This window comes from Rhincodon typus, chromosome 39, assembly GCF_021869965.1.
Source record: "Rhincodon typus isolate 14 chromosome 39, sRhiTyp1.1, whole genome shotgun sequence".
NCBI lineage: Eukaryota > Metazoa > Chordata > Chondrichthyes > Orectolobiformes > Rhincodontidae > Rhincodon > Rhincodon typus.
Window position 1 is genome coordinate 254,100 of NC_063370.1, and position 15,820 is coordinate 269,919.

General features: G+C 41.6%; 1 protein-coding gene across 1 annotated transcript in view; it reads right to left on the reverse strand.

Annotated features, from left to right (window-relative positions):
• Nucleotides 1–15,820, reverse strand: part of ercc2 (excision repair cross-complementation group 2) — a 31,475-nt gene that overhangs the window by 15,406 nt on the left and 249 nt on the right. Inside the window, exons 2-12 of the mRNA XM_048618190.1 lie at nt 14,199–14,298; nt 12,998–13,075; nt 10,697–10,759; nt 9,376–9,489; nt 8,205–8,321; nt 6,479–6,595; nt 5,254–5,377; nt 4,683–4,779; nt 3,483–3,616; nt 2,897–3,065; nt 1,713–1,831 (exon numbers count right to left, since the gene is read on the reverse strand). Of these exons, the coding sequence (XP_048474147.1) occupies nt 1,713–1,831; nt 2,897–3,065; nt 3,483–3,616; nt 4,683–4,779; nt 5,254–5,377; nt 6,479–6,595; nt 8,205–8,321; nt 9,376–9,489; nt 10,697–10,759; nt 12,998–13,075; nt 14,199–14,298 (1,232 nt within the window). The remainder of the gene's footprint in view (nt 1–1,712; nt 1,832–2,896; nt 3,066–3,482; nt 3,617–4,682; nt 4,780–5,253; nt 5,378–6,478; nt 6,596–8,204; nt 8,322–9,375; nt 9,490–10,696; nt 10,760–12,997; nt 13,076–14,198; nt 14,299–15,820) is intronic.

Sequence of the window (15,820 nt, forward strand, 5' to 3'; positions counted from 1 at the left end):
GCCTTCTTGACCACTATCGACCTGCGTTGCCACCTTCAGGGTACAATGGACCTGAACACCCAGATCTCTCTGTGCATCAATTTTCCCCAGGGCTTTTCCCATTTACCGTATAGTTCGCTCTTGAATTGGATCTTCCAAAATGCATCACCTCACATTTGCCTGGATTGAACTCCATCTGCCATTTCTCTGCCCAACTCTCCAACGTATCTATATTCTGCTGCATTCTCCGACAGTCCCCTTCACTATCTGCTACTCCACCAATCTCAGTGTCATCTGCAAACTTGCTAATCAGATCATCTATACCTTCCTCCAGATCATTTATGATCATTACTCATCAGCAGACAGCTGGAGCAGAGAATCTCTGGCATGACACAAGGTAAATCACCTCACTCCGACAAAAAGAACCCCCCCCACATGAACCATCTCAGATTCTCCTTGAGCATCTTCTATAAGCAATTCGCAAAGAAAGACTGACAGGAAACCTCTTCTCAGCGCAAGTTGCAGAGATCCTGAAGGGTCAGTATCCAAAGTATCTGGAAAGAGTTCACAGAGCCTTACAGCCATTAAAGCACAACAGGTCGTCATTTGGCTCATCGAATCTATGCCAGCTCTCTTATATATTAATCTAATTTTTTTTTTAAGGTGTAATTCCCAATTATTGATGTCTGCTCCTGATAGAATCACTTCTTCATTGATTTCCTTCCCTCCTCACCTGAAGATGTTGGAAATGGCTGGAAACAGATACATGGCTGCCACTGGTTTTATTATTTTACCTGACTGCTCAGTTTCCATTGAGATTTAACACGAATGAAACATCAGCATGGTGTTTGAACCCATTTCCCAGAAATCTAGAGTGTATTCGAATCACTCAGCAAGTCAGGGGGCCTCAGTGAATAGATGGAAGTACACTTTCAAGTTGTCACTGACTGAAATATTAACCCAATCTTTATCCATTCCCTAGAAGGATTCTGTCCAACTAAATGCTTCAGCATTTGCCTCAGACTGAGACATGCACATTAGCAGAGTTTTTGTTTGCCTAAATTGGAGGCCACACACACTTCCCGTAGGAAAATACCCTACTTCATCCAACTCTTGGCACTTGGACTCAGTCTGATGAGGGTCAAGGCCTCCAGATTCCCTAAATAAGCACAAATTTCATTATTTAACTGTGTTCAGATTGCTGGCAGAGCATCGCAAGTTTCTTGGTCTGCAGCCAGGCCAAATGTCTGCCATTTCGAAAACTTGGTTACGAAATTACATGGAGACCAACACAAAGAAGCACAACAGAGCTCACCTACAGTCAAGACAGCCTGGAATCTAATGTAACTGCCTGTTTTGGGAGTCAGACAACTGAAGATTCACTCAGCTTTACTCACCAAAGGTACTGCAATAACCTTATCCCAAATGCATCCTTTCAATCCATCATGTGTGCTCGTTGATAACATTACAAACATCAACAGTCTACTTGACCATGTCATGGAGAAGAGGAATCCCAGGCTGGCCCCATCCTACACAATTATTTTCCAGCTGATATCCTGCCAGCATCCAAGATCAGGAACTGTCCATTGTTCAGGGGCACTGAGGTTAACTGCAATTCCTTCTGTTATTCACTAACTTAGCACAAATCAGGGGCTCAAAAGCCTTGCGATGCCTTTGAAGTATGAACCCAATGATAAAGCACTAAGTAAAGTGTCCAATACAAGAATCACTACCTTTGGCGTAAGTGCTGACCAATGTAGCAAAGTTCGAGACAAGTATAATAGGTGAAAAGTTGCTGAGATCGGCAATTTCCAGTGTCTGCAGCAAAGACCGCAACCTCTCTGAGCAGAACCTGTAGTGAGAACGAGAGAGAGACACACACAGGACATGGATAATATCATTTCTCTGACTGCATCCAAAACTAAGTTGCAAGTGCCATTATGTCGAACAAATATTAAAAGGAATCACAATCACAAACCAGTTCACTAGACAGTGAAAGGGAGCTCTGGTTGATTTGCCATTTCCATACATAGGTAGGCAGTGGTATAAAGGACCAGTAACCCAGAACACCAGGCTATAGTTCTAAGGGTATTTGAATCCCACCAAGGCACGTGGTGAGATTTGAATTCAATAAACAATCTGGAATAGTAAAAGCTAAAGATGACCATGTAACTACTGTTGATTGCTGTTAAAACCCCGCTGAATCTCTAATGTCCTTTAGGGAAGGAATCTGCCATTCCATACCTGGTCTGGTCCTAGATACAACTCCCAACACACAGTAATGTGGTTGACTCTTCATGGCAATTAGGGATGGGCAATAAATGCCAGGCCTTGCCAGTGAGACTGATCCTCTGAATTAAGAGAAGCAAGTTTCTAGGTTCAGTCCTCAATATTTCCAGATTTAGCAGACCGTAACTGAGGAGGGAACGCGGAGGTTGGTACTGGTTTCCCATCCCAGTTGGGAAGTTATCAGCTTCTGATCCCTATTCACCATGAATCCAGGTCTAACACTTGGTTTGTGGCCTTACAATGATCCAATAACCTGCATACACAATATTTGAAGCTAACACCAGTAAAAGTGACGACGAGTTATCAGAGTTTTGGCAAAACCTAAAGACATTTAGAGACAGAAACCTACTGTCTGTGATTACAGTCCCCACCATCATCACTGATGCTTAATAGCTTCTCAAGAGGCTTTCCAAGGCACTTGTATCAAAAATCTCAGGGCAACTTGAACTGAGCAGTAAATGTCAACCTTGCAAGTGATGCCCTCAGATTGACAACAAATCATTAATATCCAGGTTCATCTGAAGAATGGACACTTGGCTAAGGTGCCAATGGCTATGGGCCAGTGTTCCTCAGCACTATCAGGAGCGAAGGAGAAACGAGAAAAACTGGATTAGTCCAGGATTCATACCTGAGAGGTTTGCGTTCAATGCAGACTTTATCAAAGACGTCCTTCAAGAAAGAGGGTGGGTTCTCAGCTACCACATGGTGTACTCGGAGGCGGGACTTCAGATACTCCACAAATCGCTTCATAAACCCAACAAAATGTTCAGCTGTGCGAATATTACCAGGAACAGACTCTGGATTCACAAGGAAATAAATTGTGATTAATGCTCAGCTCCATTCTTCTGAATCCAGGTGAGGAGGTAGGATCCAACAAGGATGAACGACAGAGGTGAAAAGACCATGAAACAAGCAATTTGTTATATGATGTGGGCAGACAGAATGGAAAAGGAATTCAAGTCTGAACCAAGAGGCCTTGAAACAGCTGACATTGAAGAAGGTGGGGTCCAAAGTCAATGGGTAAAATATAGTTACATTTGCAAGGTGCCCAGGAGATAACTTTTGGAAAAAAAGGGAAGGAAATCGGACATGGATTGGTGAAATAATTTCAATCAGGGTGCAGTACTCTGCAGCCTACCATAGTCTATAGAACAGTTTGAGTGAAAGCGTGTACAAGTTCATGAACACTTTGCAATTTCTTTCATTTACCGTACCTTGTAGAATTTCGTCTGGCAATACAGGATTGGCTAAATAGACATCTGTTTCTCTGGCAATGTGAGCTTCTTTCAGTCCCTCCACCAACTGTCTGTATTCTTCTTTCAGTTTGGCAGCATCTGTTTCCTTTATACTGGAGAGAGAAACCGTTGTTTGGCAAGAGGATTAACAGCCATTGAGTGAACATCTAATGTGTGAGAAAACACGTCTCCATTTTGAGCATTTCTAAACTCATATGCTGAGAAATCCACTTGAGTAAGTTTCCTAATCCAAATGGAAACTTTCCCTGAAGGTCACAGGAATTGTCTGAATTGACATAAACCACCAATTTTTACATATCAGCAATCACTCCATCAGCGAGCATTGCATAGAATTGCTGAAATTTACAGATCACAAAACAGGCCTTTCAGTCCAAATGATCCATGTTAGTGGTTACGGACCACATGAGCCTTCTCACACTCTCCTTATTTAAGCTAACCTTGAAGGTTCTTGTAGTGCAGAGGTACTGTCCCTGCCTCTGAACCAAGAGGACCAGGCTCAAGTCCCACCTGCTGTACAGCAGTGTCATAACATATGCAAATAGATTAATTATAAATATCTACTTAAGCTCATCTTCTGTTGTCTTCTTCCTCACATCTATCCATTTTAGCCTTAAATGTATCTATGCCATTCACACCAAAAATTCAAATTTAGAAACGAGTTGCATATTCTTACTGTTCTCGGAGTACAAAAAAAAATGTCTTGGCATCTGCCTAAATGTAATCGCTGCATTCTGTCCCTGTCCTGGTGAGTATCTTGCTATTGCTCAGAGTTTTCTCCACCTCATCGATATACTGCCGTTCTTCATCAGTCCCACGCTTGTCAGCAGCCAAGTGGAAGAGTAATATTTTTCTAGTCCATCTAGTTCCTAGGTCTGGCAGCAATTGTGTGATGGGAAAGAGAGTTAATGTTTCAGGTTGATGACTTTTCGGATGATGAAAAGCTATTAACCTTAAGTATTAAACCATTTTTTCTCTCTACAGAAGCTGCCAAACTAACCAAATACCTTCAGTATTTCCTGATATTATTTCAGATTTCCAGTATTCCCATTCTTTGGTTTTATTGCGCTCTTGTCTGGTGGTTTAATCTATTCTCGGCCAAGTCACTGCTGCACAATGAGCCATAAAGAAAACGATCGAAATGCTGACTGAATGACTTACTGTTGGATGGTCTTTTGTATTGTTTCAATGTTGTTCTGACATTGGTCTAACATACGTCGGGTAATGTTCACACTCATTGAGTCAATGCATACATTGTCTGCAAAGCATTTGTAGAAACGACGTGTTAAAAACAGTTTTGTTTTCAAATATACGAGCATGTTTTTAGAAAGAACATAACAATCAGAAAGCTGTAGAACTCAGTAATCAATTGACTAGATCTATAGTTCTGAGATGGAATCCTGATCAGTTCAGACAGAAGAGCTTCCATGTTTGGCTGCTGCAACAGCATTTTATCTTTGCAAAATAAACCTAAGACACACTCACTCCAGATCCAGAGAATAAAATTTTATTCATCTTACTCAGACACCCATAGGATGACCGGGGCGACTAATAAGGACCAGTATTGAACTTACAGGTTATGGGCACATGGTTTGCTAAGGTGTTCTGCACCTGACAGAAACTTTGTACAACTGAAATAAAAAAGGATCACAAATACATAAAACACCCCACAATATAATTACAATTAGATATTTTATTACAATATATTGCGAATTTCAGTATAATAACATACCAATATTGTGAGCCTCATCAAATACCACCACAGATTTCCGTGACAGCTCCTTGGAGACCAGGTCTGCAATCTTGGGGTCCAGTAGGTAGTGATAACTGTACACAATGATGTTCGCATGCAGAATCTGACAAAAGTATCACAAAGCTGATGCATTGTTAGATTAGAAGCAGTCAAATAACACATGATCCTAAAACATTTCACCACTCATCCTGAAGACACCAACATCTGGTTTGAACCGATCAATAGGGAACTGCTCGATCTCTGGAACTTTAACTGAGACACCTCTGGAGATAGTTAATCCTAGTGGCCTACCATTGCACTGTCCTGTTCAATCCTGATGCTGTTCTGATCCAAACTCCCCAAACCCAGCGACACTGTCACTGGCATAAACAGAGACAGGTGTATGCATATTCATAGTTACTTATCCACATGTACAACCACACCTCCATACAGATCATGGAGGGGCATTAGACAACAATCACAAGAGCATTGGGAGACGTTTTCCCCAAGTCTTTAGCCGAGCCTGCAAATGACTGCATCACCCAATCATCGTCTCAGCAAAGAACAAAGAAAAAAGAACAAAGAACAAAGAAAATTACAGCACAGGAACAGGCCCTTCGGCCCTCCAAGCCCGCGCTGATCCAGATCCTCTATCTAAACCTGTCGCCTATCTTCCAAGGATCTCTATCCCTCTGCTCCCTGCCCATTCATGTATCTGTCTAGATACATCTTAAATGATGCTATTGTGCCCACCTCTACCACCTCCGCTGGCAACGCGTTCCAGGCACCCACCACCCTCTGCGTAAAGAACTCTCCACGCATATCTCCCTCAAACTTTTCCCCAGACTCAGGGAAGGTTGAAGCTGAAGCACAATATTCCAGGTAGTCTGGTTTAGATCCTGCCTCTGGAGTGGGAATGTGTGGATTTTGAGGGCGATCAGGACCAGGACCTATTCTGACAAAGGATGACTGGAATCGAAATGTTAATTCTGATTTTCTATCAACAGATATTACCAGACCTGCTGAGTTTCGCTAACACTCTCTAAGCTATGATATTTTCTAGAGAAGAAATCCATCAGTGCACCTTGAAGCTTGTTCAGTAAACCAAGTGCAAGGTCAAGGGTGCAGTACAGAGTCAATGCTTTAGCTTGAAGAGAATTGGATACTGAAACCCTTGGGGAAAAGAACTGTCACCTGCCAAAGGGAAAAGGCAAAATTCACTTACAGAATATCTGGCCAAGAAATATGGACACCATCCCTTCTGCTTCCCATAAACTTTCAAGTCATCCAGGTTATAAATTCCAGAAGTTAGCGGCACTTGTTTCCCATGGAGATCAAACTCCTATCAGAGAAAATGCACACATGCATACTGCAGAATCAATCACTCAGTGAGAAAGCTAATACAGTGACTGATGTTAACAAGCTGGAGGTATCATCAGTCAAATTAAAAAAAAACAGCATAACACGGACGAGCTTGAGTTTAAAAAATGTAAACTGCAGTTTGTAGACAGGAGATATGATCGAGGGAGGAAAGGAGGGAGAGAGACAGAGGACAGCCAGAGATAGGGACAAAACGGAAGGAATATGAAGGGCTCTGACGGTAGCAACTTCTAAACCTATGACTTCTATCACCTAGAAAAGCAAGGGCAATTGATGCACAGGAAAAAATTACCACCTGCAAGTTCCCTTGCAAACTACACACCATCTTGACTTGTGCTCCTTCAATGTTGCCGGAATCCAGGAACTCCCTCCCAAAGAGCCATCACTTTCTCAACAGTTTTTAGTCTTGGCCAGCGCTGAACAAAATAAGACAGAGGGACAAAAGGGCGATGGAGGGAGGAAGAGATAAGAATGAGAGGAGAGGGAGAGGAGATGAGTATGTGAGGAGAGGGAGGGGAACTTTCTTCAGTTTTGACATGAGGGCTGTTACAAACTCAGCTGATGGCACTTTTGAACAAGTCAGATCCTACAGTGAAACCTGGCTTGATAGATCCAACATTATAATCTTACAACTTCGTTACGTAATAGTCGATCGCTATACATATTCATAGAAGGCTGCCAATGTACTTTTAACAAAAGAACAAAAGTTTATTACGCACAAGGAAAAACGTGAGGACAATTTGATAAAATATTATTATAAATAACAAAAGAAAGATTCAACCTTTTTCCCTGCAATATACTTTATAGAACTGAACCCAATGAAGTATAACGCCTAACTTCATTTTTTAAAATTTCTTACTCAACTGTTGAGATCACAAGCATTTCTTTTTGGTGGCTTTCTCTGCACATTCACCAGATGTGATTCTCTCTGTGTCTCCCTGAGACATTCAGGCACAGGCTAACTCATTGAATTTCTCACTGAACTCTAAAGAAAAGAAAATTCAGGGCTTATTCTAATTACTTTGACTCCTTTGAGGCTGCTGAACAGCTGATCTATTGCCATGACTCTTTCCTTCTGGACTGAACTTGCTTTGGGCTTTTTCTCTGGGTTGAAAAACTCAATTTAATAAACACGTCAGCAATGATCAACCAGGCAGCTTGCCTAGTTGTTTAGCTTAAGTCACATGATTTCTTAGAAATGCAGTTTTGATCCAATGTTTCTGACCCTTCCAACAAAGAAAAGTCACCTTTGCAGAACTAAAACCCAAAACCCCATTTACCTCTATGTATGAACTCAAGTTGAAAATAACAATATGTTATGAACTTTCATCATATGAGAAAAAATAATTTTCAAGTAAATGTGGGGAACAGAAAGAGGATGCAGTAAGGATGTAGAGATTGAGCATGGAATAAACACTCCCAAAAGTAAAGGCACAGTCTGCTCCAAAAATGCTACACTAAGCAAACCAAGCTTGCAATGGTATGAAGAGATCAAGTGTAAAGAACCTGACCGTTCAGTTACTAGGCATGGATTTTAATTGAGTTTACGAATCTTAGCTGCTATTATGCACCTCATAGAACTGGCAGATGGGCACAGCAGGATTGCTGGAGTGCTGCATTCTGATGTGTGATGCAGTCAGGCTGCGACATTTGCCATCAACCTCCTTTCCAAACCTCTGAGAACTGACCTGTAAATAGCAAGATAAAAATCAAACCACAGAAGAACTGCATTTTTTTTTATAAAGTAGAGAAAAGTTGCAACTCTACAGCAAATTTTCTCATAATATTTCACCCAACTAGTTTCAAACTGCAGGCACTAATGTGAAACTTCTTCACAGTTCTGAAAATTATTGATTACTCATTTGAAAGCCACGATTGATATTACGTCCATCTCTGGCGGCAGAGAATCTAACCATCGTCTTTGACATTCAATGGCATTACCATTACTGGATCCCTCATTATCAACATCCTAGGATATACCAATAACTGAAATGGACCAGCCATATAAATAAATAATGTAGCTACAAAAGCAGGTCAGTGACTAGAAATCCTGCAGTGAAAAACTCACTTTCTGTCTCCCTAAAGCTGGTCCAACATCTACAAGGCGCATGTCAGAAATATGATTGAATACTCCCCACTTGCCTGGCTGACTGCAGTTCCAAGTACACTCAAGAAGCTTGACACCATTTGGGACAAAGCGGTCCAGCTGAATTGTGACCCATCCACCACCTTGAATATTTGCTCCCTTTATGACCAACGCACAGTACCAAATGTGCATAACATCTGTAAGATGCACTCCATTATCTCACCAAGGCTTCTTTGACAGCACGCTCTGACAGTGCAGCAGTCCCTCAGCATTGGCCCTATGACAGTTTGATTGTCAGTCTTAATTCTGCACTGAAATCCCAAAATTGGGATTGAAACCATGGTCTTTTGACTTTTAACAAGAGTTAGGAATTGGAACTTTAGAGTTAGGTTTTTACCCACTGGGATTTGCACTTCTAGTAAAGTAGCTTATTCCCTTTCAGACTTCAGTCAGCAGGACCAGCAAGGCAGATATTCAATGGGTTGCCGCAATGGAAAGGCCACCCTAGTCTTTGATGTGCTTCAGTTTCACTGGCCCCATCCTATCACCTTGTGGAACTGACCTGTCAGTTCAGAGCATGAAAATGATGGGGATCCAAAGTGCACGTAAAGATCTGCTTCTTCAGCAGTCAGAGAGCATTGTTCAGCAAAACTAACCTCTGGGTGGATGCAGAGATTCTTCCTGGAGCTCAGAGCCAGAGCCAAGAACTGGATCTTCTCGCCAGACTGTTTCTCGTAATAATTGAGCAGCTTCCGAAGCTCCTCAATGACCTGAGAAGATTGGGGTGGGGGCGGCAGTTAAGGGAAACAGGGTGAGAGGGAAAGGGAAAAGGGAGTGGAGGGGACAGAAACAGAGAGTGTGCGAGAGAGAGAGAGAGAGAGAGAGAGAGAGCAAGAGAGAGAGAGAGAGGGAGGAAGAACACATAAAACAAGAGAGTTTTTTTTTAGAAAACAGGTTTGCAATGTACAGAAAGTTTGCCATAAATATCATCATTTTTAAATGAACACAACAAACTGCAGCACTCATAAATGAAGGTGTTAGATTTTGGCAACAGAGACTGCCAACAGATCATTCGAAGCACATCCCTGGCAAGTGTCAACATAATGTTTCTTCACCCCTGCCACCACCCAAGATCAAGAGGGCTGCATTTTAACTTTCGCAGCTACACCCTCCCTCTCACTGACTCTTTCATTCAGCGATGAGGTCACATAGTAACATTAAGTTCTGTATTTGTGTTGACATGCAGAACTTTAATTCACAGAAGAATTTCAACAATCGATATTCTCAATAAATATCAATCCCCTGTTCAAGTTAAATGAAAACACTACCATATTTAAATTGACACAAGACAAGAACCATCAGCAATAGAAGGTTTTTTTTTCCAATAACTGGCTCACACTTCATAAGAAGCTCATTGATTTGCAAGAGATTCATAACCTGTGACGTGAAACTTTTCTAGTTCCAGTTAGCAAGGCATTCCTTTGCTGACAGACCCTCTCCCCCCACCTCGGTCTCCTATTCACTTTGTCCCTCTCCCCTTTCTCGGTGCAACTTCTTGCTTCACCCAGTAAACTGTCTACCGCCCCCTACAGATTTTCCAGTTCCACTTAGGAAAGCGATAATGTTTCACATCAGTGCTCCCCCCACCTCCCTGAAAACTGCGACTCATTTTCTCTCTAAGTTTGACCACTTTTGGGACATTCTCTACCCTCTCCCCAGCTGCCGTATATTTTGAGCAAAGATCCTGGGTGTGTCCAAGATCATCAAAATTTATATGTTGGAAATAGAATCAACTTCACAAACACAATGAAAATAATACTGCTGTTAACTGTGAGAGGAACTAAGCTTGGCCTCCGTGTCTCTAGGACAGAGAAAAGCAAGTGGTAAGGATGAGGAAGCTCTTTCACTGAAACTGTGACTGATTTGCAGTGTATACAGTGATTGTTAAAAAAGGAGGATTTCACAAATTGCTCCTACCTTCTCGATCTCAGGAACTGTTCGGGAGCAGTAGATCAGCTTAGTCACTTCTGTTGGATACATCTAAAAGGAAAGAGGAAGGCAGTAACGTGAGAATGTATACAGGGCCTCTCTCACACAGAAAGACAATGGATACAGACAGATACAGAGAGATTATTACTGAATTGAACTGGATCCCAAACACAGCACAGACACATCAATTTCTACTAATACCCAGACAGCAGCCTGCACTGAAGGAACTTCAGCCAGAGCAAATCATCCAGTCAGCTGAGCAGAGAAGGATCATGGGTGATACCTGTAGGTGAACTTCAATAGTGTGAAAGGGTTAAACTGTTTCCCAAGAACTGGTGGCACTGGCATGTTTCAGTATCAATGTACAGAACACATTCTTTCAAACCATCCATGCCCTTTACCCATACCGCTCCCACATTCTGTCCACCCACACCAATAACTTGGTCTGTACCCACGTTTGGCTCCATTCACAATCACCCATAGGACAACTGCAGCTACATGCACATGTTAGTTATGCATGTAGCATGTTACTATACAGAAGCTCAGGGAGATCAAAGATGCCTCTCGATCACTAAATATATTGTTCTTACAAACAGAATAAAGAAGCCAATGAAACTGTATTTGGTACATTCAGACATTCGGGTGGCTGATGTGGTGCTATTATTTAAGAAAGGTGGCAAGGAAAAGCCAGTGAACTACAGACCGGTCATCCTGATGTCAGTGGTGGTTAAGTTGTTAGAGGGGAATCTGAAGGGCAGGACTTACATGCACTTGGAAATGCAAGGAATAATTAGGGATAGTCAACATGGCTTTGTACAGGGGAAATCATGTATCACTAACTTGATTGAGTTTTTTGAAGAGGTGACAAAGAAGACTGATGAAGGCAGAGCAGTAGATGTTGTCTATATGGACTTCAGCAAGGCATTCAACAAGGTTCCACATGGTACACTGATTAGCAATGTTAGATCACATAGAATCCAGAGCTAGCCAATTGGCTTGAAGGTGGTCGTATAGGATTGTTTGTCAGATGGAAGCCTGTAACCAGTGGTGGGTCGCAAGGATTGGTGCTGGTCCACTGCTTTCCATCATTTATATAAATCATTTGGATGTGAATATAGAGGGTAGCGAGCTTGCAGATGACAGCATAATTGGTGAAGTAGTGAAGAAAGTTAACTCAGAGTACAATAGGGCCTTGATCAGGTGGGCCAATGGGCCAAGGAATGGCAGATGAAGTTTAATTTAGATGAATGTGGGGTGTTATATTTTGGTAAGGCAAACCAGGCAGGACTTATACAGTTGAAAACCGAAAGAACTGCAAATGCTGTAAATCAGGAACTAAAAAGCAGAAGTTGCTGGAATTGCTCAGCAGGTCTGGCAGCATCTGTGAAGAAAAAGAATCAGAGTTAACGCTTCGGGCCTGGTGTCCCTCCCTCAGAACAGGGAAACTTATACAATTAATGGCAAGGCCCTAGAAAGTGTGGCCGAACAAAGAGATTGAGGGGTGTTGCTGCATAGTTCCTTGAAACTGGAATCACAGGTAGACAGAGTGGTGAAGAAGGCATTTAGCACACTTCTCTTTATTGGTCAGTGCATTGAGTATAGGAGTTGGGAGGTCATGTTGCGACTGTACAGGACATTGCTTAGGCCACTTTTAGAAGAGCACATTCAATTCTGGTCTCCCCACTATAGGAAAGATGTCATTAAACTTGAAAGGATTCAGAAAAGATTTACAAGGATGTTGCCAGGATTGGAGGGTTTGAGCTATAGGGAGAGGCTGAATAGACTGGGGCTATTTTCCCTGGAGCATCAGAGGCTGAGGGGTGACCTTACAGAGGTTTATAAAATCATGAGGGGCATGGATAGGATGAATAGCCAAGGTCTTTTTCCCAGGGTACGGAAGTCCAAAACTAGAGGGCACAGGTTTAGGTGAGAGGGGAAAGATTTTAAAGGGACCTGAGGGGCAACTTTTTCATGCAGAGGGTGGTGTGTGTACGGAATGAGCTTTCAGAGGAGGCGGTGGAGACAGGTACAATTACAAATTTAAAAGGCATCTGGATGGGTACATGAAAAGGAAGGATTTAGAGGGATATGGGCCAAATGTTGGCAAATGGGACTAGATCAGTTTAGGATAACTGGTCAGCGCAGACAGGTTGAACATAAGGGTCTGTATCCATGCTGTGTGACTCTCATCTCAGCTTTATATACATTTAATAGAAATTCATGTGGAAATGCAACTTAACCCTTCCCTCCCTGACCCACCCAGCCCTGTGAAGAAAGCATCATTCTCACCATCTGATAGGCCACAATCAGTGAAAGCAGTGACACAGTCTTCCCCGTGCCCGATGGCATTTCCAAGACCCCATGTCCCTAAAATACAGGAAGTGACAGCAAGTTTGAAACAACAAGACACAATCAGCAAACAGCATCAGCCAAACAGGCTGTCAAACGTGAAAAACAAATCCTGGTTCAACAGCAATTCAATTCTAAAATTCTCATCCTCATGCTCAATTCCTTCCACCATGACACCTCTCCCAATCTGCAGCCTTGTGCTTTTGAACATATTGAAAAAAGTCACATTCTAATAAAGGATGTATTAACACATGAGGACTGAATCTATCTCACCCCTCCCAGTTTATTATATCTATGAAGGAGAAATCAAGTTTGACAAACCTGCTGAACTTATTGAAGCATGTACCTAACAGAATACATGAGGCAGAACCATTAGATATGGTATATTTAATTTACAGAAAGCTTTCAATAAAGTTCCACATAACAGGTTATTGTGCAAACAAAAACAGATTCAAGAACAGCTTCTTCCCCGCTGTTGTCAGAATTTTGAATGGATCAGTTTAATGTTAATGTTGATCTCTCTCTCCACCTTCTCAGCAGCTGTAACACTGTATCCCACACTCTGTCTTGTCACCCTGATGCACTTGTATAGTACTGTACAGCACATAAGACAACAGTTTTCACTGTACCTTCGTATACATGACAGTAATAATAAGCCAAAAGTTAAAGCACATGGTGATGATAATCTGGGCATGGATTGAAATTTGGTTCAGAAACAGAGTATGAATAAGGCGATAACAAGTGGTTACAACAAGGATCAGTGGTCTGCCTCCAGTTTTTCACAATATCCAACAATTTGGATAAAAGAATCAAATTAGTATTTCTAAATTTGCTGACAACACCAAACTAGGTGGGACTGAGAGTGCTGAGGTGTGTGTAAAGAGGCTTTAGGACGATTTAGACAAAGAACGAGTGGTAATTGCATGGCAGATGCAGTCTAATGTGATTAAATGTGATGTTGGTCTTTTAAGAAAAACAGAATGGCAAAGTACCATTTAAATAGAATAGGCTGGGGAAGATTAATGTACAAAGGACCTGGGTGTCCTTATAAACTGGTCATTGAAAGTAAACGTGCTGACGTAGCAGGCATTTAGGAAAGCAAACAGTATGATTAAGATTTGAGCATTCTGTAACAAGTTACCTTAGCATCAAGAATCCTCTTCAGCTCCAACATGTAGGAATACTGCTCAGGGTAGATGAAATCGTAAGGGAAATGCACCAACAATCCATCAATATTCAATCTGAGGAAACAGAGAAAAACATTGCCATCTAGATGCTGATTACAGTATATTTTAATTCATAAATACTGCTTTAAGATTTTGTAACATTTTATCTTGCCCTGGAATCAACCTAGTGACCCTTCTCTGGACTGCCTCCAGTGCCAGTGTACCATTCCTCAGATAAAGAGGCACAAAAATCTTCAATGTTTCACGTATGTCCTGTCTAGTTACTTGTACAGTTTTAGCAGTCTTTCCATTTTGATATACTCCATCCCCTTTGAAATAAAGACCAACAAACCATTTGCTTTCCCTATAACCTACTAAATTGTAAATTAGTATTTTATGATTTATGTACAAGGATATTCATATGTTACAGCTTTCTGCTGTCCTTCTCCATTTGAATAACATTCAGCCTTTTTATTTTTCTTGCTAAAGTGTATTCTCTTATATTTTCCCACATTAAGCTACAACTTCCAAGTTTTACCCACTCATTTAGCTTGTCCACATCCTTCTATAGCCTCTAATCATCACTCACCCTCCCACCTAATTTGTGTCATCTCCAAACTCAGTGATAGTACATACAGCGTGGGGTTAGATAACAGAATAAATTTCTTCTGCTTAGTAAACACAAAGTAAAGCTTCTTCTACACAGTCTTCATCAAACAATCCCAGGGCAGGTACAACACAGAATTAAATAAAGAGTAAAGCTGCCTCTACTCTTTTAAACTGAAAGTAAACCAAGTAAGGCTCCCCTGACACTACCCCTATTAAAAAGCTGTTTTAACAGATACATCATGGGGTTGATACAGAGTCTTTTAAACGGAAATTGAGGCCCCTTTACACTGTCCACATCAAGCACTCCAAGGACAGGGGCATCACAGGGTTAGAAACAGAATAAAGCTCCCTCTACTCCTTTAAACTGCAAGTAAATGTCTCTTGACACTGTCTCCATCAAACACTCCCAGGTCAGGCACAGCATGGGGTTAAATACTGAGTTAAAGTACCTGCCATCTTCTCATTTAAACTGAAAGGAAACCTTCCTCTACATTGTCCCCATCAAACACTTCCAGGACTAGAACAGCACAGGGTTAGACACAAAATAATTCTCTATCTACTGTTTTAAACAGAAAGTAAGTGTCCCTCAACAATGTCCTCATCAAAAAACCCCAGGGCAGGGATAGCACTGAGTTAGAGAGAGGATAAAGCTCCTTCTAAACTATGCCATTAAGTACTTCCAATTTGCATCCAAGTTGTACTTCAGTTAATGTCACATGAAACCCCAACTTATCAAAAGTCTCAATTTGAAAAACGTGTAACATTGAGAATTTGAGAACACTGCTTTATCAAGTGATCGAGAATAAAGAAGGAATGGAACTCAACAACAATCTCCTTGCAGACAGGCCACGCTTGGATGTGAGGGTTACATAATTGGGAAAGGTTTCAATCAGCAGTGAAGGTACTACCTCAGGAACTATTCACTTCTCCCTCCATCTCCCCCTCTCCTTCATACCACCGCCCCCCCCTTTCTCTCTATAACTCCTCT